A 24973-nucleotide genomic window follows, 5' to 3' on the forward strand; every position below is an offset into this window, starting at 1 on the left:
TATTTTTACGCAAGCCATGCCAGATGTACAGAAAAATCTGTATTTTACAGATTTTTTGAACCCAAAAATCAAAAACATTTGGAGCACCAAATTTTTAAATGAGATCCTATTAATAATATTAAACCTATATTTAAACAATTTTGAAAGGGATTTAAAAAGCATCATAATAGAATTATTGAGCATAAATCTGCTGTTACAATTCAAAAGCTATAATTTTGTTATTTTTAGGAAATAATATAAATAATATTTAAAACATATTGAAGTTTTATTTTTTTGATTAATAAAAATTTGGCCCAGATCAATTCGAGAAATTTAAATTTATTTTAAAGTATAATAAATCAAATGACTTCAAAAGACCGTCGGACGGGGAAGTAAATGTTGGCCCCGGTCTAACCTAGAGGTTTGGTCGTGAGCTCAGTCCAGGTGTAGGAGTCGTCTCCCTGGGTCCTGCCTCGGTGAAGTCGCTGGTAGGCAGTTGGTTTCACAATCCAAAGGTCGTCAGTTTGAATCCCGGGGTGGATGGAAGCTTAGGTGTAAAAAGAGGTTTGCAATTGCCTCAACAATCAAGCCTTCGGACACCGAGTTTCGAGTAGGAATCTCGCTATCGAGAACGCCAAGGCAATGCTGTAGAGCGAATAATTTGATTTTGATAATGTTTATTTGTTTATATGGAGTGCGGTTCGGTTCTCTTATATATTGCCTACAATTTATGAAATGTGTGCACTAGCCCACAAGGCCTCGTGGCGCGGTGGTTAGCGGCTTCGGCTGTCGATCCCTAAGTTGCTATGAGGCGCGGGTTCGATTCCCGCCTTATCCTCCTGGCCTTCTATCGGATGGGGAAGTAAAACGTCGGTCCATTTGCGTAAAAGAGGTTTTGGGAAACTCACCACACACAATCCTCGGAAGCCTAGAAATGAGCAGAAACTTGCAACAGAGCCCGCAAAAGACCCGGAGGTCGTTAAAGTGGATTGCTTTGGGCTTGATTTAGACTATAATGAATTTTTATTCAGTTTATTCGTCATGATAAATTCCCTGCTAGAGTGTAAACCTTCTGATGGCTGACTGCTTAACGTCGCAGACCACTAATCCAAATGTGTGAGTTTGAATTCCACCTGAACGTTAGTATCAATTTGTTTTTTTTTTTAATTTTTAAAGGCGGAACTTTTTATGACAGTTTCATTTTGTTTACATTGAATATCAATTTGATTCAAAATCGTCACTTAATTTTTATCCACCCCTAGCATTTGGTACATAAAGTTTCACATGTTAGGTTTAATTTATAAAATATTTTGTCATAAATTACCGTATTTTTCGAAAGTATTAAAATTTTCATTATATGCAATATGGATGTCAAACGATGCAAAATTTTTGGGCGCTTTTTGAAAAATACTCAAATTTCACGAAATATCGTTTTTTTTAAATACGTAAATCTTAATTATGGGTATCAAGCAAAGCGAAATTTGTTATGCAATTTCATATCACAAGTTTTTTATTTGGAAAATGCTGCATTATTCACATACCTAATACCGTTTTGTAAGTACTAAAATTATCATGATGTGCAATATGGGTATCAAACGAAGAAAAATTTTGTAGGCATTTTCACTTAATCAGAGTTTTTTTTGCTAATGCTAAAATTTTCACAAAATATTTTTTTTGTATGTACCGTAAAACGGGGTGACTTTGATAGCCGGGGTGACTTTGATAGGTTTGTTATTTTTCCGCAAAATGAAGAGTACAATCAAAATACGTACGGAATTGTTTAGAATTATACTGACCGTGGTAGAGAAGTGTTCAAAGTACCTCAAAAAGAACTTTTTATAAAATTTTGAAAAGTTTAAAAAGTTAGTTAACTATAGTTAAGAAAATGTTGATGAAAGTCATTATTTTAAACTTCTCAAAGTGTCATGATTTTCTCAATGAACATGATTTTGAATCGGAAAACGGAATTCATTTTCGGATTCTTTGGACAATTTCCCACTAGGAGAACGGTAAATAAGTTTGTAAATAATAAATAATATGTGTTTTTGAAACACAATTAAAAAAAATCTCCAAATTTATAGGCAATTTCAGTTGAACAAATTTCATGTAAAATGTGAAAATTTGTGATTCGTGCTTCGAATTCAGTCTAAAATACAATATAAATCAATTATTTTATAATCAAAACCAGTTTTAACAAATTTCACGCCAAGTTCCGTTTTTTTAGCAATTTTACCTAAAATTTATATGTATTTTGTTAAAAAGTTTATAAACTTAGTTAACTAAATATAAACATATATTTTTTTTTCTTAAAAACTATATCAGCTACATTAGTGATGGTACATTAACGTACAAATAAAGTTTTAACATCTTAAATGTGATTTTAACAAGAAAAATTATGACTATCAAAGTCACCCCGGAGTTTAAACTAAGAATTTTTAATGTAACTTTTTTTCTTAACACTATTGAACAATCTTTATTTTACAAAATAGTGCATAGACTTTGTGTGGCCTACCCCAGTACATGTTTTAAAAATAATAATCTTGAGAAAAACCTTACCAGTTGGGAAATATTCTAAAAACAAATTGAAATCCTATCAAAGTCACCCCGGTTTACGGTAATTAAATTATGATAATTTACTTACTTTACTTTATCAGCAACAGGTCTATCGACCCAACGCTGAACTAATCGAAGATTTCCAGGATGCTCGATCTTGGGCCGCTCGTCTCCAGTCGCCCACAATGTTGGCCGCTCTTGCATCTTCGTCGACTGCACACAGCCAACGCGTACGAGGCCTTCCACGAAGCCGACGACCCCGTCCAGGTTCGCTGCTGAATATCGTTTTGGCCGCCCGCTCGTCCGACATTCTGGCTACATGTCCAGCCCACTTTAGCCTGTCGTGCTTGATGACTTTTACGATATCAGCATGTTTGTAGTCTTGGTACAGCTCGAAGTTCATGCGCCTGCGCCACCGGTCTCCTACTTGCTTGCCGCCGAAGATAGAACGCAGGATTCTCCGCTCGAAGACCCCAAGTGCTCTCTGGTCAGCCTCCTTTAGCGTCCACGACTCGTGACCGTAAAGAGCTACAGGGAGTATCAAGGTCCTGTACAGCGTGATTTTCGTAGGCGTCCTTAGGCTGCGGGACCTTAGCTGGCTACGAAGACCGTAGAAGGCCCTGTTTGCAGCACTAATCCGCCGTTTCACTTCGCAGCTCACATCGTTGTCGCACGTCACGAGTGTACCAAGATATGCAAATTCATCCACCACCTCATATCTTTCTCCATCTATTTCCACCTCCGAAACACCATCACCTGCACTGCCACGCGCTCTGCCAGCGACCAGATACTTGGTCTTGGCAGTGTTGATGGTCAGTCCGATCTTCGCAGCTTCCCGCTTGAAAGGGACGAACGCCTCCTCCACTGAACGACGGTCGATACCAATGATGTCGATGTCGTCAGCGTATCCAAGCAGCATGTGCGATTTAGTGATGAGTGTTCCGTTTCTTTGCACGCCTGCCCTTCGCGCAGCACCCTCCAACGCTATGATGAACAGTAAGTTCGAGAGAGCATCGCCCTGCTTCAATCCATCCAACGTAACGAAAGCTTCAGATGTCTCGTTGGCTATTCGCACGCTTGATTTTGCTCCGTCGAGCGTTGCACGAATCAGTCTTATAAGCTTCGCCGGAAAGCCGTGTTCTACCATAATCTTCCAAAGTTCGTTTCTTTTGACCGAATCGTACGCCGCCTTGAAGTCGATGAACAAATGGTGTGTTTGCAGGTTGTACTCCCGGAACTTGTCGAGGATTTGTCGCAGAGTGAACATCTGATCCGTCGTTGACCGACCCGCTCGAAAACCGCACTGGTATTCGCCGACAAAGGTCTCGGTCATCGGTCTCAGCTTGCTCCACAGGATGCGGGAGAGTACTTTGTACGCTGCGTTGAGGATTGTGGCACAATCGAGTCTTTGCCCTTTCTTGTAGATTGGGGTGACGAGCCCGTCTAACCAGTCGGTCGGAAGCTGTTCTTCGCACCAAATGCGTAGGATGATTTGGTGCAGAATCTCGGTCATCCGCGTACTCCCGTGCTTGAAAAGTTCGGCCGGAAGTCCGTCCTTTCCCGCGGATTTCCCGTTCTTGAGCTCTTTAACAGCCTTAGCTACTTCCTCCAACGTAGGCGGGTCCACAGCTTTTCCATCTTCCTCAACGTGTATCCTGTCCTCGACGATTCCCTCTCGTGCCTCACCGTTCAACAGCTGCTGGAACTGCTCCTTCCACCTAGCCGCCACCGCGGTCTTGTCTGTCAACAGGTTGCCTTCCGTGTCGTTGCACATCACAGGGGAAGGCGTGGTTTTCCTTCTTACACCGTTGACAGTCGCGTAAAACCTCCGCTTATCGTTCGCGTTGTACTGTGCTTCCGCTTCGGCAAGTACCGTTTCGTCGTACTCCCGTTCTTTTCGGCGGTGGATTCGTTTCTCTGCTCTTCGCAACTCACTGTATCGCTCACAGTTTCGGCGCGTACCCTTAACGAGCATACGCTTCCTGGCCTCGTTCTTCTCGTCCGTCACTCGCTGGCACTCCGCATCGAACCACCCTTTGGGTTTGCGTCCTCTGGTCGTGCCGATCACTTCGGTAGCCGTTGTGTTGACGATGCTCTGGAGGGCTCCCCATTGCTCGTCCAGGTTACCCGTAGGCGCGTCCTCGTTGATCCGCTCGTCGAGCTTCCGACTGTACTCTGCAGCAACGTCGCTGCTCGCGAGGCGCTGGACGTTCAACCACGCTATCCTCGCAGTCCGCGGGGTCAGCACGTTCGACAGCCTAGCTCGGATCTTGCACGCTACCAGGAAGTGATCAGAGTCGATGTTCGGTCCTCTGTACGATCGGACGTCCATCACGTCCGAGAAGTGTCGACCATCCACCAAAACGTGATCGATTTGTGTGCACGATTCGCCATTCGGGTGTCGCCAGGTGTGCTTCCGAATGTTCATGCGCGCAAAGAAGGTGCTACAGATAACCATTCCTCTGGCTGCGGCGAAATTGACCAAACGTAGGCCGTTGTCATTCGTGCGAGGATGAAGGCTCTCCTTGCCGATGACAGGATGGAAGAAGGCTTCCCTTCCGACCTGCGCGTTTGCGTCTCCGATGACTATCTTCACGTCGTGTCTTGGGCACTCTCCATAGGTCTTGTCAAGATGCTCGTAGAAAACGTCTTTCTCGTCATCGGGCTTGTCGTTCGTCGGAGCGTAGATGTTGATCAGGCTGTAGTTGAAGAATTTGCCCTTAATTCTCAACACGCAGATCCGGTCATTCACCACCTTCCACTTGATGACTCGGTTCTTCTGATCCCCAATCACTACGAAACCGACTCCGTGCATCGCCTTTTCGCCGCCACTGTAGTAGATGTGGTACTTGAAAGAGGTGTTGGCGATGGGGTCCACCGCCGTGAATTCTCGCTCTCCATGACCGGGCCATCGAACTTCCTGGATGGCGGCCACATGCACGTTCAGCTTGTGCAGCTCCCGGGCAAGAAGGCCAGCACGTGCAGGATCTTGGAGAGTTCGAACGTTCCAAGTACCGAGTTTCCAATCGTTGTCCTTTTACATCGCCTGGTCTAATGCCGATTAATCCGTCCTGAATTTCTTCTTTCGTTTTCTGAGTTGGTGATTTGCTTCGGTATGCCGCCTAACCAGGGCTGCGAATACCTAGTCTCGGGGTGGGGCTGCCACCTTGCAGCTTCCGGGACCCAGCTGCGGTTTTCTCTCGACACCGTAACGGGGGCTTTTGTCTCGAAACCTAACGGTACAGCTACACCCTCCGAAGAGGGTGGAGCCCCCCTTACCCCCTTGATAATTTAACATTGTAAAATTTTGAATGTTTTTTTTACTCTTTTCAATAGGTTTTTTTTTCAATTTTCATATACTGTTTTTTCGAAAATACTCAAATTTTCAAAATTCGCAAAAGAAGCGAAATTTTGAATGCATGTTTTCAAACTTTATCAATTGTTTTTTTTAAATCACGGCATTTTGTGAAAATTTAAGTTTTTTTTCCAAAAATATTTGATAAAGTGAAAAAGCATACAAAATCCCGCTTTCGTTTCGATACTTTAAAAAACTACGGATTTTTGTGAATGCATTTTGAGTGTTTATGCTTTGAAACTTACTACATTATCGAAAAATATATTCTCAATGAAGTCAATGAAAATTTAACACGATATGATTGTGTTAAGTCGATTTTTGTCGAAGTCGAAATTAGAATTTTTGAAGCGACGATAACCGGACGATAACGATTACCATTATCGTTAGGCGATAATATTATTGTCGATAATTTTATCGATTAACAACCTTGTTTTTTACCATGATTTTTTTTTTCAAATACTTGGCATCACTGCCATTTAAATTTTGACCAACTTGTGCCATAGCCAAGTAGATGCCAGTTTTGTCATCTAACATTTATAAAAATGATTTTGGTTTTGTTTTGAAGTGCAACATTTTCATTCAGAGGAGTCCTAAACAATACCGTTCTCAAAATACAGATTTTTTAATACTCAAGTAGCACTTTCTGTATGTAGACTTGTATGGACGCACAATGACGTAGACTTGTATGGACGCACGTCCACATTTCTTGTTTGGTTTTAAAGTTATGCAAAAAGTTTCATCCCAATAAAAATACAAGACATAAAATCAATGAGGTATGAAAACTTCAAAATTAAATAAAAGGAGTTTCATATTCTTAACTCAGCGATGACGGCAAAGCACTTGATCGCTTCTCCTCGAGACACATTTCAACTAATCATTCGGTTTTGAGAAGATTTTCTCAAAAGGAAGTGTGCATATTTCATTGGTTTAATGTTTGATGATTCCGTGCTAAGCTTCGCTGCTCACTTGAGCTTGTAGCGATGAGCTATCTGAGCACTGTTTTTGTTGGAGGTTTTTTTTCCGGTTGTGCAATGCACCATAAATGCTAAAAGGAGATTATCTATGTTGGGCTTAGTTAAATATTACTGAGAATTGCATTTTTTAAATACATCATAGAAAACATAATTTGGAACATTTATTTTTGAAATGAGAAAAAATAGTACAAGGATAAGCCCCATCCCCTTGTTTTCGAGGAAAAGTAAATATTCGCGGAATAAAACAGGTTTGTTTTCCTCGTCATGCAGCAGCGGCGGAAATTTTCGAGCAGTCAAAAGCAGCTTTTTCCGGAAAAGCTGCGGAAACTGCGCTGATGTTTTTCATCAGCATTGCAATGGTCTGGGGGTGGTGATGAAGGTCGGTCGGTTGTTTGCTTATGAGTGGTGAGGAGAGTGAACTTAGCTCGTTATCACGCAAACATTCGTTCGAAAGAAGCTGATGCTCTCGTGCAAAAGTGGGTGAGAATATTTCATGATCTGTGAAGGAAGCAAACATTGACGGGTGAGGAAAAGCATATCGCAGTTTCATGTGAGAGAGAGAGAAAAGGAAAAAAAAACAGCTCACCAACAATGGCAGATGCTGCACTGCGAAAATGCTGCTGATGCCCCGGTGAAAGCGAGCATATTTTATAAATTATTTATAATTTTTGAATGCATATTCAAGCGAATGAAATTTCGGCAGGGCAAAAGTGGTTGGAAAGTTTAGTGTGTGAGTGTATATGAGATTTTTCTGCGAAAGCTTTGCGCAAAGTTGTTTGCAATATCGCATCAATTTAGATCATTCTGAATTTTGCAATCAATTTGATAAAATATTTAAAATTTCATCAAATAACAACAGCGAACCTCGCATGCATTCCCTTATGCAGCTGGTGCACTACCAACTTGTTCAGGAGGAAGGCTGCGATTTTTTTCGTGCTCCAAACTCCGTGCTGGCCTCCGAAAAGAGCAAATTACGGTGAAATATCCGGGAAACGGCCGTGGCTCATGAATGATATAAATAAATTTTCCCCCGCACACTGTGCAGGGCGGATCGCAATAATTTCGTTTGAAATTCAATTCCAAGGTTTAATTATTATAACTTTTTTTGTTGCTTCGTTCATCCCTGCCCCCTAAAAACTGGGTTGCGGATGCGGTTGGTTTCGGCGCGGACATTTGGTTAGGAACCGGCCCCGGTCTGGCAAGCGTTGGCCAGAGAGAAAATTAAATTTTATTATACATTTCGAATCCGCTGACCCCGTCCTCCCTGCACCAGCCCAGCTTGGCCCTGGTTTGACTGTGGTTGAAATTATAATTCTGTGGGTGCGTTATATGTGTGGTCCGGTGCCCCGGCTGATGCGCCTCATTTTGAGGGTGGTTTTGGCTTAGATGGCAGCTGTGTGGAGCCTAAAACCACTAATCCCGAGATACCTATTATGATGAACTACTGTGGTTTGTTGGTTTTTGGGAATAGAATTAAAAAAATATATTCAGATTTGTCATGGGGTCAATTTTGGTCTCATAATAAAACCTTTTATGCATTTTTTTTTAAACAAAATCCATGTAAAATATGTTTTTACTGCATTTTCATGTATCGAGCATCAATTTGTAATACATACAACTGAAATATTTTATTTTCATAAGGCTGGTACAAATTTTATTTAAAGTTTTTGTCCCCCCCCCCCCAATGGAAATTGAACTGCAATCAGCTGAAATCAATTTAAAATGCATTTCCTTGCGTTTAGAATCATTTTTAGCATGTTCGGGTGATTTAGATATCTTTTGAATTTTTGAAAATTCTCGATGTTTATTATCGCAAAATGTTTTTTTTTGCTAAAAATTTTTTTTCGTCAAATCTTACATTTTATGAATACTAATGATTGCAAAATATCTGAACTAGTTTAATGCATTTTAAAACACTTTTTCCATGCAAATGTTGAAACAACGGCTTGTGCTTTCAATATTTATATTTTGTTATTTTTTAATTTTTTTTAACGAATTTCTCTGTTTTTAAAAACCTACTTAAATATTTTTTTAACCAAAGCCATTATCCTGAATTCAAGTTTTTCTATTTGTTTGTCTATAGATACAGTCATCAATAATTTTCAAAATTCCTATTGTCAGGATGTTTATATTTGAACAAATTTTGCATTGTTTTGTAACAGCGTTTGAAATACAAAATCAATCACTTGCATTAAATTGACCTTGTGACGTAAGCCTCATTAACAGAAAAATTATATTTAATTAACCGCCGTTATGCAGAAAAATCATTTTTTTTCAAAAATAATCAAAAATTGAATTAATGTTGTCATTTTTTTCCATTAAAAATGGGTTGCAGCTTAATTTTGAGAAAAAATGCTACATGCTGATACAATTCTGTTCTCATAACGATTTTTGTAAATTCTTCATTTTTATTTTACTTTAAAACAAAATAATATATAAAATATGATATATTCTTTGAAAACAGGTTATTTTTCATTAAATCATAAATAAAACACATTTTAAAAAAAATTTCAAGGTAATTACAACTCACAATTTCTACAATTAAATGAAAAAAGTGATTTTTAAAGCATTTTAAACCCGTACAGTTGATATGCAATCGTTATTTTTTTTAAAATGCAAGATTTGACGAAAACAAAAAAAAAAACATTTCCGACCCCTGATTTTTCGGACTAACTTGGAAGGGGGATGAGGGGTACAAATAAAATTTGTACCAGCCTAACCTAATTGTATAAGGGCCTCTTAGGTTCCGAAACCAGGTTAGGACCGGGGAGTGAAAACATTGTTCCTGTGGCAAAAATGTTTAAGCAATCATAAACGCATAGTTGTCCCCAGAGCGTCCAATTTTTTTCCCCGGGGTTTCCCGTAAAAAAATATTTCCCGTTTCCCTGAAAATTTAAAAATTTCCCGGGAATTCCCGAAATATAAGCAGAAGTATATAATTTCTTAATTTTTTGGACCCATTTTTTGCCTTCCTCACTGAGGTAAGGCTATAATCCTGCTCTAAAAATGAACTTCGTATAAAAACGTCGTAGACCCACCTTCATGTATACATATCGACTCAGAATCGAAAACTGAACAAATGTCTGTGTGTATGTGTGTGTGTATGTGTGTGTGTATGTGTGTGTGTATGTGTGTGTGTATGTATGTATGTGACCAACAAACTAGCTCATGTTTCTCGGCACTGGCTGAACCGATTTGACCCGAACTTGTTGCATTCGACTTGGTTTAGGGTCCCATAGATCGAGTTTTATACAGATTGAAGTTTCGATAAGTAGTTCAAAAGTTATGTATAAAAATGTGTTTTCACATATATTTGGATCTCACTTAACTGTATGTAAACTATGTCCGGGTCCATCATCCGACCCATCGTTAATTAGGTTATCAAAAGACCTTTCCAACGAGTCCAAAACATTGAAGATCTGGCATCCCTGTCTCGAGATATGGCCACTTAAGTGATATTGATATACTTTTTTTAAGCCGGATCTCACTTAAATGTATGTAAACTATGTCCGGGTCCATCATCCGACCCATCGTTGGTTAGATTATCAAAAGACCCTTCCAACGAGTCTAAAACATTGAAGATCTGGCAACCCTGTCTCGAGATATGGCCACTTAAGTGATATTGATGTACTTTTTGGAAGCCGGAACTTACTTAAATGTATGTAAACTATGTCCGGATCCACCATCCGACCTATTGTTGGTTAACTTATTAAAAGACCTTTCCAATGAGTCCAAAACATTGAAGATCTGGCAACCCTGTCTCGAGATATGGCCACTTAAGTGATATTGATGTACTTTTTTGAAGCCGGATCTCACTTAAATGTATGTAAACTATGTCCGGATCCACCATCCGACCCATTGTTGGTTAGGTGATCAAAAGACCTTTCCAACGAGTCCAAAACATTGAAGATCTGGCAACCCTGTCTCGAGATATGACCACTTAAGTGATATTGATGTACTTTTTTGAAGCCGGATCTCACTTAAATGTATGTAAACTATATCCGGATCCACCATCCGACCCATTGTTGGTTAGGTTATCAAAATACCTTTCCAACGAGTCTAAAACATTGAAGATCTGGCAACCCTGTCTCGAGATATGACCACTTAAGTGATATTGATGTACTTTTTTGAAGCCGGATCTCACTTAAATGTATGTAAACTATATCCGGATCCACCATCCGACCCATTGTTGGTTAGGTGATCAAAAGACCTTTCCAACGAGTGCAAAACATTGAAGATCTGGCAACCCTGTCTCGAGATATGACCACTTAAGTGATATTGATGTACTTTTTTGAAGCCGGATCTCACTTAAATGTATGTAAACTATATCCGGATCCACCATCCGACCCATTGTTGGTTAGGTTATCAAAAGACCTTTCCAACGAGTGCAAAACATTGAAGATCTGGCAACCCTGTCTCGAGATATGACCACTTAAGTGATATTGATGTACTTTTTTGAAGCCGGATCTCACTTAAATGTATGTAAACTATATCCGGATCCACCATCCGACCCATTGTTGGTTAGATTATCAAAAGACCTTTTCAACGAGCCCAAAACATCGAAGATCTGGCAACCCTGTCTCGAGATATGGCCACTTAAGTGATATTGATGTACTTTTTTGAAGCCGGATCTCACTTAAATGTATGTAAACTATGTCCGGATCCACCATCCGACCCATTGTTGGTTAGGTGATCAAAAGACCCTTCCAACGAGTCCAAAACATTGAAGATCTGGCAACCCTGTCTCGAGATATGGCCTCTTAAGTGATATTGATGTACATTTTTGAAGCCGGATCTCACTTAAATGTGTGTAAACTATGTCCGGATCCACCATCCGACCTATTGTTGGTTAGATTATCAAAAGACCTTTCCAACGAGTGCAAAACATTGAAGATCTGGCAACCCTGTCTCGAGATATGACCACTTAAGTGATATTGATGTACTTTTTTGAAGCCGGATCTCACTTAAATGTATGTAAACTATATCCGGATCCACCATCCGACCCATTGTTGGTTAGGTGATCAAAAGACCTTTCCAACGAGTGCAAAACATTGAAGATCTGGCAACCCTGTCTCGAGATATGACCACTTAAGTGATATTGATGTACTTTTTTGAAGCCGGATCTCACTTAAATGTATGTAAACTATGTCCGGGTCCATCATCCGACCCATTGTTGGTTAGATTATCAAAAGACCTTTTCAACGAGCCCAAAACATCGAAGATCTGGCAACCCTGTCTCGAGATATGGCCACTTAAGTGATATTGATGTACTTTTTTGAAGCCGGATCTCACTTAAATGTATGTAAACTATGTCCGGATCCACCATCCGACCCATTGTTGGTTAGGTTATCAAAATACCTTTCCAACGAGTCTAAAACATTGAAGATCTGGCAACCCTGTCTCGAGATATGGCCACTTAAGTGATATTGATGTACTTTTTTGAAGCCGGATCTCACTTAAATGTATGTAAACTATGTCCTGTTCCATCATCCGACCCATCGTTGGTTAGATTATCAAAAGACCTTTCCAACGAGTGGAAAACATTGAAGATCTGGCAACCCTGTCTCGAGATATGACCACTTAAGTGATATTGATGTACTTTTTTGAAGCCGGATCTCACTTAAATGTATGTAAACTATATCCGGATCCACCATCCGACCCATTGTTGGTTAGGTTATCAAAATACCTTTCCAACGAGTCTAAAACATTGAAGATCTGGCAACCCTGTCTCGAGATATGGTTCCTTAAGTGATATTGATGTACTTTTTTGAAGCTGGATCTAAAAAATAGATGAAACTTGTGTACAGCCATTGTTGTGAGGAAGGCTCCAACCACATAGGTGGATTAAGTTAGTTTTTTAAATGCTAAAGAAAAAATGAAGGAACCTTGTTTAATGAAAATAAACTATTACAATTCAGGTAAACCTTTTAAAAAATAGTTGGATATCGGATATAGAATATTTAGAGCAAAATTCAGATTTTTTTACAAGAAGAATTACTTCAATTCAATAAAAAAAATGAAGTAAAAGAATAATGGAGCACGGGTGCAACAATGGGTGTTAGAAGGTTTAACATAAAAAACTAACTTAATCCACCTATGTGGTTGGCGCCTTCCTCACTTTATCTCGAGACAGGGACAATGTTTTGGACTCATTGGAATGGTCTTTTGATTACCTAACCAACGATGAGTCGGATGATGGATCCGGACACAGTTTACATGCATTTAAGTGAGATCCGGCTTCAAAAAAGTACATAAATATCACTTAAATTGTTATAACTTGAGACAAGGTTGCCAGATCTTCAATGTTTTGAATTCATTGGAAAGGTCTTTTGATAACCTAACTAACGATGGGTCGGATGATGGATCCGGACATAGTTTACATACATTTAAGTGAGATCCGGCTTCAAAAAAGTACATAAATATCACTTAAGTGGTCATATCTCGAGACAGGGTTGCCAGATCTTCAATGTTTTGGACTCATTGGAATGGTCTTTTGATTACCTAACCAACGATGAGTTGGATGATGGATCCGGACATAGTTTGCATACATGTAAGTGAGATCCGGCTTTAAAAAAGTACATAAATATCACTTAAGTGGTCTTATCTCGAGACAGGGTTGCCAGATCTTCAATGTTTTGGACTCATTGGAAAGGTCTTTTGACCTAACCAACGATGAAGTCGGATGATGGATCCGGACACAGTACATGCATTTAAGTGAGATCCGGCTTCAAAGTACATAAATATCACAAATTGTCATAACTTGAGACAAGGTTGCCAGATCTTCAATGTTTTGAACTCATTGGAATGGTTTTGATAACTAACTAACGATGGGTCGGATGATGAATCGGACATAGTTTACATACATTAAGTGAATCAGCTTCAAAAATACATAATATCGCAAGTGGTCATATCTCGAGACAGAGTTGCCAGATCTTCAATGTTTTGAACTCATTGGAATGGTCTTTGATTACCTAACCAACGATGAGTCGGATGATGGATCGGACACAGTTTACATGCATTTAAGTGAGATCGGCTTCAAAGTACAAAATATCACTTAAATTGTCATAACGAGACAAGGTTGCCAGATCTTCAATGTTTTGAACTCATTGGAATGGTCTTTTGATAACCTAACTAACGATGGGTCGGATGATGGTCGGACATAGTTTACATACATTTAAGTGAGATCCGGCTTCAAAAATACATAAATATCGCAAGTGGTCATATCTCGAGACAGAGTTGCCAGATCTTCAATGTTTTGACTCATTGGAATGGTCTTTTGATTACCTAACCAACGATGAGTCGGATGATGGATCCGACACAATTTATGCATTTAAGTGAGATCCGGCTTCAAAAATAAATATCACTTAAGTGGTCATATCTCGAGACAGGGTTGCCAGATCTTCAATGTTTTGGACTCATTGGAATGGTCTTTTGATTACCTAACCAACGATGAGTTGGATGATGGATCCGGACACAGTTTACATGCATTTAAGTGAGATCCGGCTTCAAAAAAGTACATAAATATCACTTAAATTGTTATAACTTGAGACAAGGTTGCCAGATCTTCAATGTTTTGAATTCATTGGAAAGGTCTTTTGATAACCTAACTAACGATGGGTCGGATGATGGATCCGGACATAGTTTACATACATTTAAGTGAGATCCGGCTTAATAAATATCACTTAAGTGGTCATATCTCGAGACAGAGTTGCCAGATCTTCAATGTTTTGGACTCATTGGAATGGTCTTTTGATTACCTAACCAACGATGAGTCGGATGATGGATCCGGACACAGTTTACATGCATTTAAGTGAGATCCGGCTTCAAAAAAGTACATAAATATCACTTAAATTGTTATAACTTGAGACAAGGTTGCCAGATCTTCAATGTTTTGAATTCATTGGAAAGGTCTTTTGATAACCTAACTAACGATGGGTCGGATGATGGATCCGGACATAGTTTACATACATTTAAGTGAGATCCGGCTTCAAAAAAGTACATAAATATCACTTAAGTGGTCATATCTCGAGACAGAGTTGCCAGATCTTCAATGTTTTGGACTCATTGGAATGGTCTTTTGATTACCTAACCAACGATGAGTCGGATGATGGATCCGGACACAGTTTACATGCATTTAAGTGAGATCCGGCTTCAAAAAAGTACATAAATATCACTTAAATTGTCATAACTTGAGACAAGGTTGCCAGATCTTCAATGTTTTGAACTCATTGGAATGGTCTTTTGATAACCTAACTAACGATGGGTCGGATGATGGATCCGGACATAGTTTACATACATTTAAGTGAGATCCGGCTTCAAAAAAGTACATAAATATCACTTAAGTGGTCATATCTCGAGACAGAGTTGCCAGATCTTCAATGTTTTGGACTCATTGGAATGGTCTTTTGATTACCTAACCAACGATGAGTCGGATGATGGATCCGGACACAGTTTACATGCATTTAAGTGAGATCCGGCTTCAAAAAAGTACATAAATATCACTTAAATTGTCATAACTTGAGACAAGGTTGCCAGATCTTCAATGTTTTGAACTCATTGGAATGGTCTTTTGATAACCTAACCAACGATGGGTCGGATGATGGATCCGGACATAGTTTACATACATTTAAGTGAGATCCGGCTTCAAAAAAGTACATAAATATCACTTAAGTGGTCATATCTCGAGACAGAGTTGCCAGATCTTCAATGTTTTGGACTCATTGGAATGGTCTTTTGATTACCTAACCAACGATGAGTCGGATGATGGATCCGGACACAGTTTACATGCATTTAAGTGAGATCCGGCTTCAAAAAAGTACATAAATATCACTTAAGTGGTCATATCTCGAGACAGGGTTGCCAGATCTTCAATGTTTTGGACTCATTGGAATGGTCTTTTGATTACCTAACCAACGATGAGTTGGATGATGGATCCGGACACAGTTTACATGCATTTAAGTGAGATCCGGCTTCAAAAAAGTACATAAATATCACTTAAATTGTTATAACTTGAGACAAGGTTGCCAGATCTTCAATGTTTTGGACTCATTGGAAAGGTCTATTGATAACCTAACTAACGATGGGTCGGATGATGGATCCGGACATAGTTTACATACATTTAAGTGAGATCCGGCTTCAAAAAAGTACATAAATATCATTTAAGTGGTCATATCTCGAGACAGGGTTGCCAGATCTTCAATGTTTTGGACTCATTGGAAAGGTATTTTGGTTACCTAACTAACGATGGGTTGAATGATGGATCCGGACATAGTTTGCATACATGTAAGTGAGATCCGGCTTTAAAAAAGTACATAAATATCACTTAAGTGGTCTTATCTCGAGACAGGGTTGCCAGATCTTCAATGTTTTGGACTCATTGGAAAGGTCTTTTGATAACCTAACCAACGATGAGTCGGATGATGGATCCGGACACAGTTTACATGCATTTAAGTGAGATCCGGCTTCAAAAAACTACATAAATATCACATAAGTGGTCATAACTTGAGACAGGGTTGCCAGATCTTCAATGTTTTGGACTCATTGGAAAAGTCTTTTGATAACCTAACTAACGATGGGTCGGATGATGGATCCGGACATAGTTTACATACATTTAAGTGAGATCCGGCTTCAAAAAAGTACATAAATATCACTTAAGTGGTCATATCTCGAGACAGGGTTGCCAGATCTTCAATGTTTTGAACTCATTGGAAAGGTCTTTTGATTACCTAACCAACGATGGGTCGGATGATGGATCCGGACATAGTTTTCATATAGATAAGAGAGATCCGGCATCAAATTTCCAGCACCTGATTCGCAACTCTGACACTTTTTTATACGTAACTTTTGAACTACTTATCGGATCTTCAAACAATTCAATAGTGCAGTATGGGGCACCAAAACAAATCGAATGCAACTTGTTTGACTCAAATCGTATCAGCCAGTGCTGAGAAAACTTGGCAAGAATTTTGAGTACCAAGGGGAATACGCACACACATACACACACACACACAGACATTTGTTCAGTTTTCGATTCTGAGTCGATAGGTATACATGAATATAGGTCTACGAGCTGTTTTTCAAAAGTTCATTTTTCGAGCAGGATTATAGCCTTACCTCAGTGAGGAAGGCAAAAGGTAAAGGGATGATGTCAATTTATCTTAGAATTTAAATCATGTTTTCGTTCTATGAAAAAACATTTAACAGAAGTCAATTATAAACCTGAAAACCATGTAAAAAAAAACATTACAAAATCATTTAAAAATTACTTTGTATTGTTTAAGAGCTGGGTGCAGAATAGTTGTTCGCAAAGCGGCCTCAATTTAGAACTGTCAAAGTGGAACCAATTTACTGTTCGCAAAATGATACCAAGAAGTGGCAAGTATTGTAATCGATCTATAATTTATTTTGCCGGTGGTGTCGAGCTTTTGCGGTACTCGAAGTAAACAAATCCTAAAAAGAGGATAGAAATCAAGATTGGGTAAATTCGTCGCTAGCATTTCAATCAGCGCTATGTCTTACGCAAAACCTACGTTTATGACGCTTTGTGCAATATTATGAAATATATCAAATAATATTGAATAATCTTACTCCAACATAATTATTGCGCTTCATACACAATCTCGGAACTTCGATTCGGTTGTTCTTCTGATTCACAAAATTCCACCCACTTCTGACGCAATATGTCGTCACGTGGAAATCAAAAAAGGCCTCTTTTGGCCGCTCATCGATTAGTCTACGAACATAAAATGTGCAAAGCCCTTAATTTTTCAACGAAAATTTAAACAAGAACAGATTTTAAAAAATCAAAACAAGTCATTTCCGCAGCAAAAAATATGTCACGCTTGAGTTTGAACATAGCCTTCCACTTTGTTTATGTTTACAGCTGTAGTGCAAATGAATTAGTGAGGAGCAGTGGGGAGCATTCAAAAATCACGTTACGCGTTCTGTCTTTTCAGCACCCAGTTTAAGAGGTGCCCGAAAATGCAAACATAGTTTAAAAACCTGCTCCTAAAATGTGAAAATATTAAGTTGTTTAATGTAAAACAAACACGAGAAGTTTAATTTTTAAGGAAAAACTGAAAAGCTCAACCAATTTTCTTCAAGAGCTGAAACCAGTATAACTTGGCTTAGAAAAGTTATTTGTTATGAAAAAATCATTTTATGAATGATCTTATTCGATTCAACATAATGTGTCAAACCATACACTCTCAAACTGGTCACAGAGGCAAGTTCAAAAAAAAAAAAAAATAAGATTGTGGAGTATGGATTCATTTAACTTACTGTTCAGAAACTTTGATGAAAAAAATCTTCTCAACAAAAAATATCAGAGATCATTTTTTTTTTATTACACAATTTGAGCTTATAAAATTAGAAAAAATAGACATTTTCTTGTAGTTGCATGAATCAGTTGATCCTTACACTTATTTTAACCATTAGAGTCGCTGTCCTATTCAACTTTGATGCAAAATATGATTCAGAACCAAGATTAGAACAATTTTCAATAAATTTAAAATTTCCCGGGAATTCCCGGGATTTCCCGGTAAAATGGTAGAAAATTTCCCGTTTCCCGGAAAATCGGACGCTCTAGTTGTCCCACCTAAATTTTGGGCAGTTTTTAAGTATTTCTACAGAATTGTTTTTTTAATCTTGAGTTTCGAACAAACAATTCCTAATTAATTGTTTGTTCTGTACTTAAAAGTATAAAGAGTATTTTTCTTAGTTGCTTGAAAATTCAGGTTGGACAGTTAAGCTTTTCTTGCCAGTTTTGATCCACAAACTGCATAACTGGTGAATATTTTGCCCAGCACGCCATTGACGACCATCAAGCATGTTACCACGGTAAATTTCAAAATTGTTCGACATGATTAAAATTATTTACATGGGTTTGCTTTATCTGCTCAGAAATAAATTTGATCCCAAACAATCAAAATTGTGAACTCTAAACCTCATATCCACCCCTTGCCAACCGTCGCACAAATCCAGCTCACTCCCCTTAAAAACCTTCATATCGCGTTGATGTGCGGAAATTACCATAGTTGAGCGGTTTTTCAGGATGAACATTTGCGGTGAGATATCATCGTCGCCGCTATATCACGACCCCGGATTGCAGGCTGCGCTACTCATTCTCATTTCGCCATGATTTAGAGCTTGCATGTGGCCCGAGTACCGGTGCCAGTGGTGGTGAAAATTATGATCCGCCTCGACGACTCAACGAGGGGGGTGGCAATATGGTTTACCCCCCCCCCCCCCCATTTCCTTCCCCTCCTGGTCCACTTTAGTCTCCCTCCAGCTAGAAATGGAAATGAGGTGCATTTGGGATGTTTTATTCAGCGATATCCATCAGAGTCCGGAGTCCCTTTTTCCGTGCTGGATAAATGTGAGAGATTTGGATCTGGTGCGTTTTTCGTAGGACCACGCAGAAACCGAGGACAGGATTTAATTAAATGGTGCATTCAGCGCGATCCGAAAATCCTTTGAAGCTTTTATGAGGCTGCCCAGTAGCGGCTCAATGGGGCACGCGTGTATGAGATGATGGCTATAGTAATGTTTTGTGGAGCGTAGTGTGTCCACAAATTGAGTCTGTTATGTTGAAATGGTTGAAATTCGATGAGCGCAATTTGGTAATTAAACTCTTTTGAAATTAACACTGGAACGCCCAACGCATGTCCAACTTACACGGACGCCCAAGCCTCCCAAAAAAGGTGGAACGGTAACTTCAACTCGCTGTTTCTCGGGCATTACTGAACCAATCGGGACGATTGTAAGTATGTCTAGAAGATCCTAAAATTTTATAGAACTTGACTTGAACAAATCTGTAAATTCTGCGACCGAAAACTTCGTTCCACCTTTTTTTAAAACGACTGCCTCCGCGGAATTTTCGGCGATTTTTTTTTACACGCGTAAAAAAAAAGTTGAACGATGTTTTTGATCGCAAAAATTACAGATTTGATCAAATTAAGTTCTGCAAAGTTCTAGAATCATCTAGACATCCTGACAAATCACTTGAAAGAAGAATCATCTTGATTGGTTGAGTTATGCACGAGAACCAGCGAGTTGAAGTTACCGTTCCAACTTTTTTGGATCCTTGGGCGTTGGAATGTTAAGCCATGTTTGGCAAATTTCAGGAATTGAATAAGTAATATTAATGATATCTTTATACAAGGTCAGTTTTCTCCAGTTTCAAGAATTACGAATTATGCGACCTTTGGGGTCCCCAGAAAAACGCACACTTTGAATTTTTCAAGAATATTTTGACTTGGCCGAATGTTCCCTGTCTAAACATTTTTGAAAAATTCTAAGTGTACGAGTTGAGTCTGCTTAGAAATTTTGTTGGTCGGTGTTTTCAATCTCAGAAATGCCCTTGACATGAATTGCTACCGAAAGCATCTACATATCCTCATGAATTCTAATTATGGGTCCAATTTGTAATGCAATTACGGTTCGTGAAATTGGTATCCTTCTTTACGACAAAACAACAACAGATGCTGCCATCAGTTTCTCAACTGATTTCAACCTACTTTTGCTGTAACCATGTCATCGCCCAAACTATTCCTGAAAATCAAAGTCGAATAACAATAACTATTCGAGTCAGTTCACCAGCATTGCCGTTTGGTACCATTTCTCCACGAAAATGTGTCCCCGGTTACAATTCCTAAATTAATTTCGGCAACCTCCCTTCCCACCTCGTTCAGGGGTTTCCCAGGTTCAACCATTAAACTGCATTCAAAACTGCCACGAAAACTTTCGCCCCCGAGCCGAGCCGGGATGTCCCCTTTAGTTGATGTACCCCATAGAGCTAATTTAAACTTAATTCTGTTGTCTAACAAACTTATTCACATTTAAATTTATATAACTTGGTAACGGCGCATAGTTCAAAATGCAGTTTTACCGACTTTCGGACCAACAATGATACTGCAGCATCCTTCCCGTTCGAATCGTTAAGGTGTGTGTGTGGGTATGTTTGTGATGCCTCAGCCACAATCCTTTGCCCTCGAAGAGTTTGCCGAATCCAGCGAAATTAGTAGGAAAACTTTCGCTATGCCAACAAGCAAACTGCCATTACATAGGACACTCTCTAATGATAGTGGCTGTGTAGTTTTACTGCAGGGTGGTGAGCGGGACTGCGGGTGGAAAATCCAGCGAAAAGTAAATTTATGCTACGTGGCCTCCCCTTAAACACCCCCGTCCCAGCATTCCCCACAAAAGGACACAATCTGGGCGGACGACATCCCTCTCGAATCGACGCCGAAGTCGATGTCAGGTGGGTGCATCGGATTGCGAAAGAAAAGTTATGCTCTTCTTGGCTAGTTGTTTGGCTTTCTTCGTCGTAAAGTTCTCGCACTCCGAGAGCTGCTGAAATCGGTGCTGAAACTTTGACCGTGGACCGTGCAACAGCAGCCAGCAGCCGGCAAACTTGGGGTTTGGGGCTCGGTGAAGGAATCTACTGCCGCGCTCAACGAACTGCTCTAAACTCCGTGGGACCGTGGGAACGGACTTGCACAAAGTGTTGAGATGGTGGAAATGGATAGATACGCGAGTGTAATCTCTGTCTCTGCTAACTAAGCGCGGTCTTTCGAGTTACAGCGGTGTTAAGGGGAACTTTTCCCCGTTGCCCCGTCGTAATGGGTTAACGTGGGGACCGATTCGCTGCACTTTACAGTACAGATGTAATCTGTCCTGTCGCTTCTTCGAGCTCTGCTAAGTTAAATTAGATTATAACTAACTTTGTAAAATCTTTAAATTTAAAAATTCAGTCAAGGCATGACATTGGGCTCAGAGGTGACTTTAAATCAAAAGGATTTTAAAACGATTTTTCTTAAGTAATAAGACTATTACAAATGTAACCCTCTACGGCCCAACGTCACCATTAGGCGGGCTTCGATCTGAAAATCATCCCAAAATCAAATTTTTAACCAATTTTTTACCTTTAAAAAATGCTGGAAAGTAAAACTCTTAATATAACAGACTAATTTAGGGTTGGAAGGATTACTTGTTTTATTTCACAGTGAAAATATTTTTTTAAATGTTATTTTGAGAGTCAAACTTGGCTGTGCTTTTCACTAATATTTTGTGCATTTAATTTGTCTGTTATTTAATGTAAAAAAAATATGCATTAATTTTTGAAATGTCCCAAAATATGCCTCTACGCATTTTTCACAATTCAAATGAAATTGGTATCATTCTATAGTAAAAATATGTGAAAAGCAAGCAAACCATTGTAAAAGTAGCTGTAAAACGTTATTTAATCCACTGGAAGGTGTTTTTTTTTGTAAAATAAAAATGCCCAACTTATAAATGATCTCTAAATATAACTTCATACAATCATAACTGTCGATGTGGCTATCAGATCTTCAAACTTTTGGATTTTTGGGGAAGAAATTGTCTTTCAATTATTTAATTAACGAAGGGTCGCACGATGGACTCGGACATCATTGTTATCGAAATATCGAGATTCGGCCTCGAAAAAATGTATAAATAACACTTAAGTGCCTATAACTTTTGATACGTTTGTCAAATCTTCAATGTTTTGAACTCGTTAGAAAGGACCTTTATAAAAATGTATAACATGATGGCCCTTTTTACAATCTTTTGGACTTAAGTTAAAATCGGTTTTTAGCATAACTTTTGATGTACTTAACTTAATTTCACAATTTTTAAAAGCAACTTATGGGACTCCAAGACGGATCGAATGAGGCCAAAACGGACAAAATCGGATGAACCAGTGCCGAGATAGTTTCAGTGCAAATTTTTCGATTAACATCCCACCACAGACATATGCTCAGAATTGGATTCTGAGTCGATATGTATACGTGAAGGTGGGTCTAGGAGGTCAAATTAAGAAGTTTATTTTTCGAGTGATTTTATAGCCTTTCCTCAGTGAAAACTTGGAAAAACTCAAAAAGCAAAAGGTTATCATGGAAGGGTGCAGAATAAGCCAAATACTATAAGAAACGAACATAGACTAAACAAAACAAATGCAAATAAAAATATTAAAAATTAAGCTAGAAAATTATTGAATAAGAGAGGTACAGTTTTTCTTATAACAAATGTTTCTTTGAAATGGCTATCCAACCACGGGAAAAATAAAAATTCATAATAAAAGTGTTGCTTGTTCAAAGTTTATGCTTGGATTAAAATGAACCCGATACTTATTAAAGTATGAACATTTTTATTTAAGAAGGCATGAATTGTTAATAATAAATTATGATTTTTCAGAATAAAAGGTTTTGCAAGAAATGGATCAGTGAAATTCTTTCCAGTGTACACATTTTCGAATATTCACTTAGGCGTCATCCATAAAGTATGTCACGCTCTAGGGGGGGGGGTCTGAGCAAGTGTGACATTGCATGTTATAAGTACAGAAAAAGCGTGACAAAGGGGGGTAGGGGGGGGGGGGTAAATTTTGGCTGATTTTTGCGTGACGTACTTTATGGATAAAGCCTTACAATTCTTGTTAAACAAAAATTTAAAAAAGTTACAATACTCAGATTTTCGTCAGGACAAGTAGTGAGAGATGTGTCGAAAAGATATTTTACTATGCATGATGACTTTTGATAAATATTATACTAATCTACAAAAATTTACAAAAATAACTGCGCAGGACCATTTCGAAGGGAAGTATGACGTTAGGGGTCCCCAGAAATACGCGCACTTTGATTTTTTCAGTACTTAATGGTTTCTCTCCAAAGCTTATTTACTATCCAGGAGGCTACCGTTCACTTCAGTACGCTGAAAAATATCCTTTTTTTAGATGTGACCATTAAGCTTAAATCTGTGAGCCCATACTTCCAATTGAATAGTGGTCAAAGGTAAACTTATGGGAAATCGGACGAGCTTTCTGCTAAAAATATTTACGAGAATGAAAATCATGTCTGTCATATATCTATATATAGAAATTGGCAAAACCCACAAAAAACTATTTTTTTTAAATTAACTGTTAAAATCGCTGTATCTGACAAGGAATGGACATAAGACAATATACAGTATGTAAAAAAAGTATTTACACCCCTTGGGCACTATGCACATTTTGTGATGAAACATGTAAAAATTTAAAGTTTGACAGGAACCTAGTACTACGTTTTGTTCAGAAACTCATGCCAAACATTTTACTACAAAAAGCTCATGAAAGGATGATTTCTATAAAAAGTTATATAACAAATACTATTACGAAAATAAAAAAGGTGCAAAAAAAGTTTGTACACCTTTCGAAAAATTAACATAAATAATGTTATTTGTTGACAAATCACCATAAATCCAGTCTCCCAACTCCAAATAGGCATCCTTGACTGATTAAAAGAAGAATTTGGATTGAATATAAAGTTTACTAACTACTTAGTATAAAAGTTTATATAACTCTGGAAATTCTATATAAAACCTAATTTTGCAAACTTTTAATTCAACTAAATGTTAATATATTACCATATAATTGCTAAATAAACATTTTGGAGTGGGTATAACACCGTTTTGGGGGTATTTGTATCGATAGAATAGATTTTTCGTTGAAATTTCGTACCAACCCGGAATTACGTCGTAGGAAAATCCGCCGGCATCCGAAACGGTCCACGATTCACAAGTCAACCTATGTGGAATCGGAAAGGGCATAAAATTTCCGATCTTTGATACCCAAACATCTAGGTTTTCTTTAAAACCTACGTTTTAAAATACCTAAGCAAAAACGTTGTTATGGTTTCGTTTGAGCAACCTGCCAAAAATGTATGGAATTTCGTAATTTTTGTTCTCGTGGATCAAACTTACTTTTTGCCCAGGTATTCAAAAACGTAGGTTTTAAAGAAAACCTAGATGTTTGGGTATCAAAAGATCGGAAATTTTATGCCCTTTCCGATTCCACATAGGTTGACTTGTGAATCGTGGACCGGTTCGGATGCAGGCGGATTTTCCTACGACGTAATTCCGGTTGTACGAAATTCCAACGAAAATCTATTCTATCGATACAAATACCCCAAAACGGTGTTATACCCACTCCAAAATGTTTATTTAGCAATTATATGGTAATATATTGACATTTAGTTGAATTAAAAGTTTGCAAAATTAAGTTTAGATAAGTTTTATATAGAATTTCCAGAGTTATATAAACTTTTATACTAAGTAGTTA

The 24973-nt window shown here is 38.5% G+C and overlaps 1 protein-coding gene across 1 annotated transcript in view; it reads right to left on the minus strand.

The window, feature by feature from the left end:
• LOC119766492 overlaps positions 1-24973 on the minus strand; it is a 33376-nt gene that overhangs the window by 3047 nt on the left and 5356 nt on the right. The window contains exon 2 of the mRNA XM_038251074.1: positions 3717-5520. Within this exon, the coding sequence (XP_038107002.1) occupies positions 3717-5520 (1804 nt within the window). The remainder of the gene's footprint in view (positions 1-3716; positions 5521-24973) is intronic.

The sequence above is a fragment of the Culex quinquefasciatus genome, chromosome 2 (assembly GCF_015732765.1).
Source record: "Culex quinquefasciatus strain JHB chromosome 2, VPISU_Cqui_1.0_pri_paternal, whole genome shotgun sequence".
Taxonomy (NCBI): Eukaryota; Metazoa; Arthropoda; class Insecta; order Diptera; family Culicidae; genus Culex; species Culex quinquefasciatus.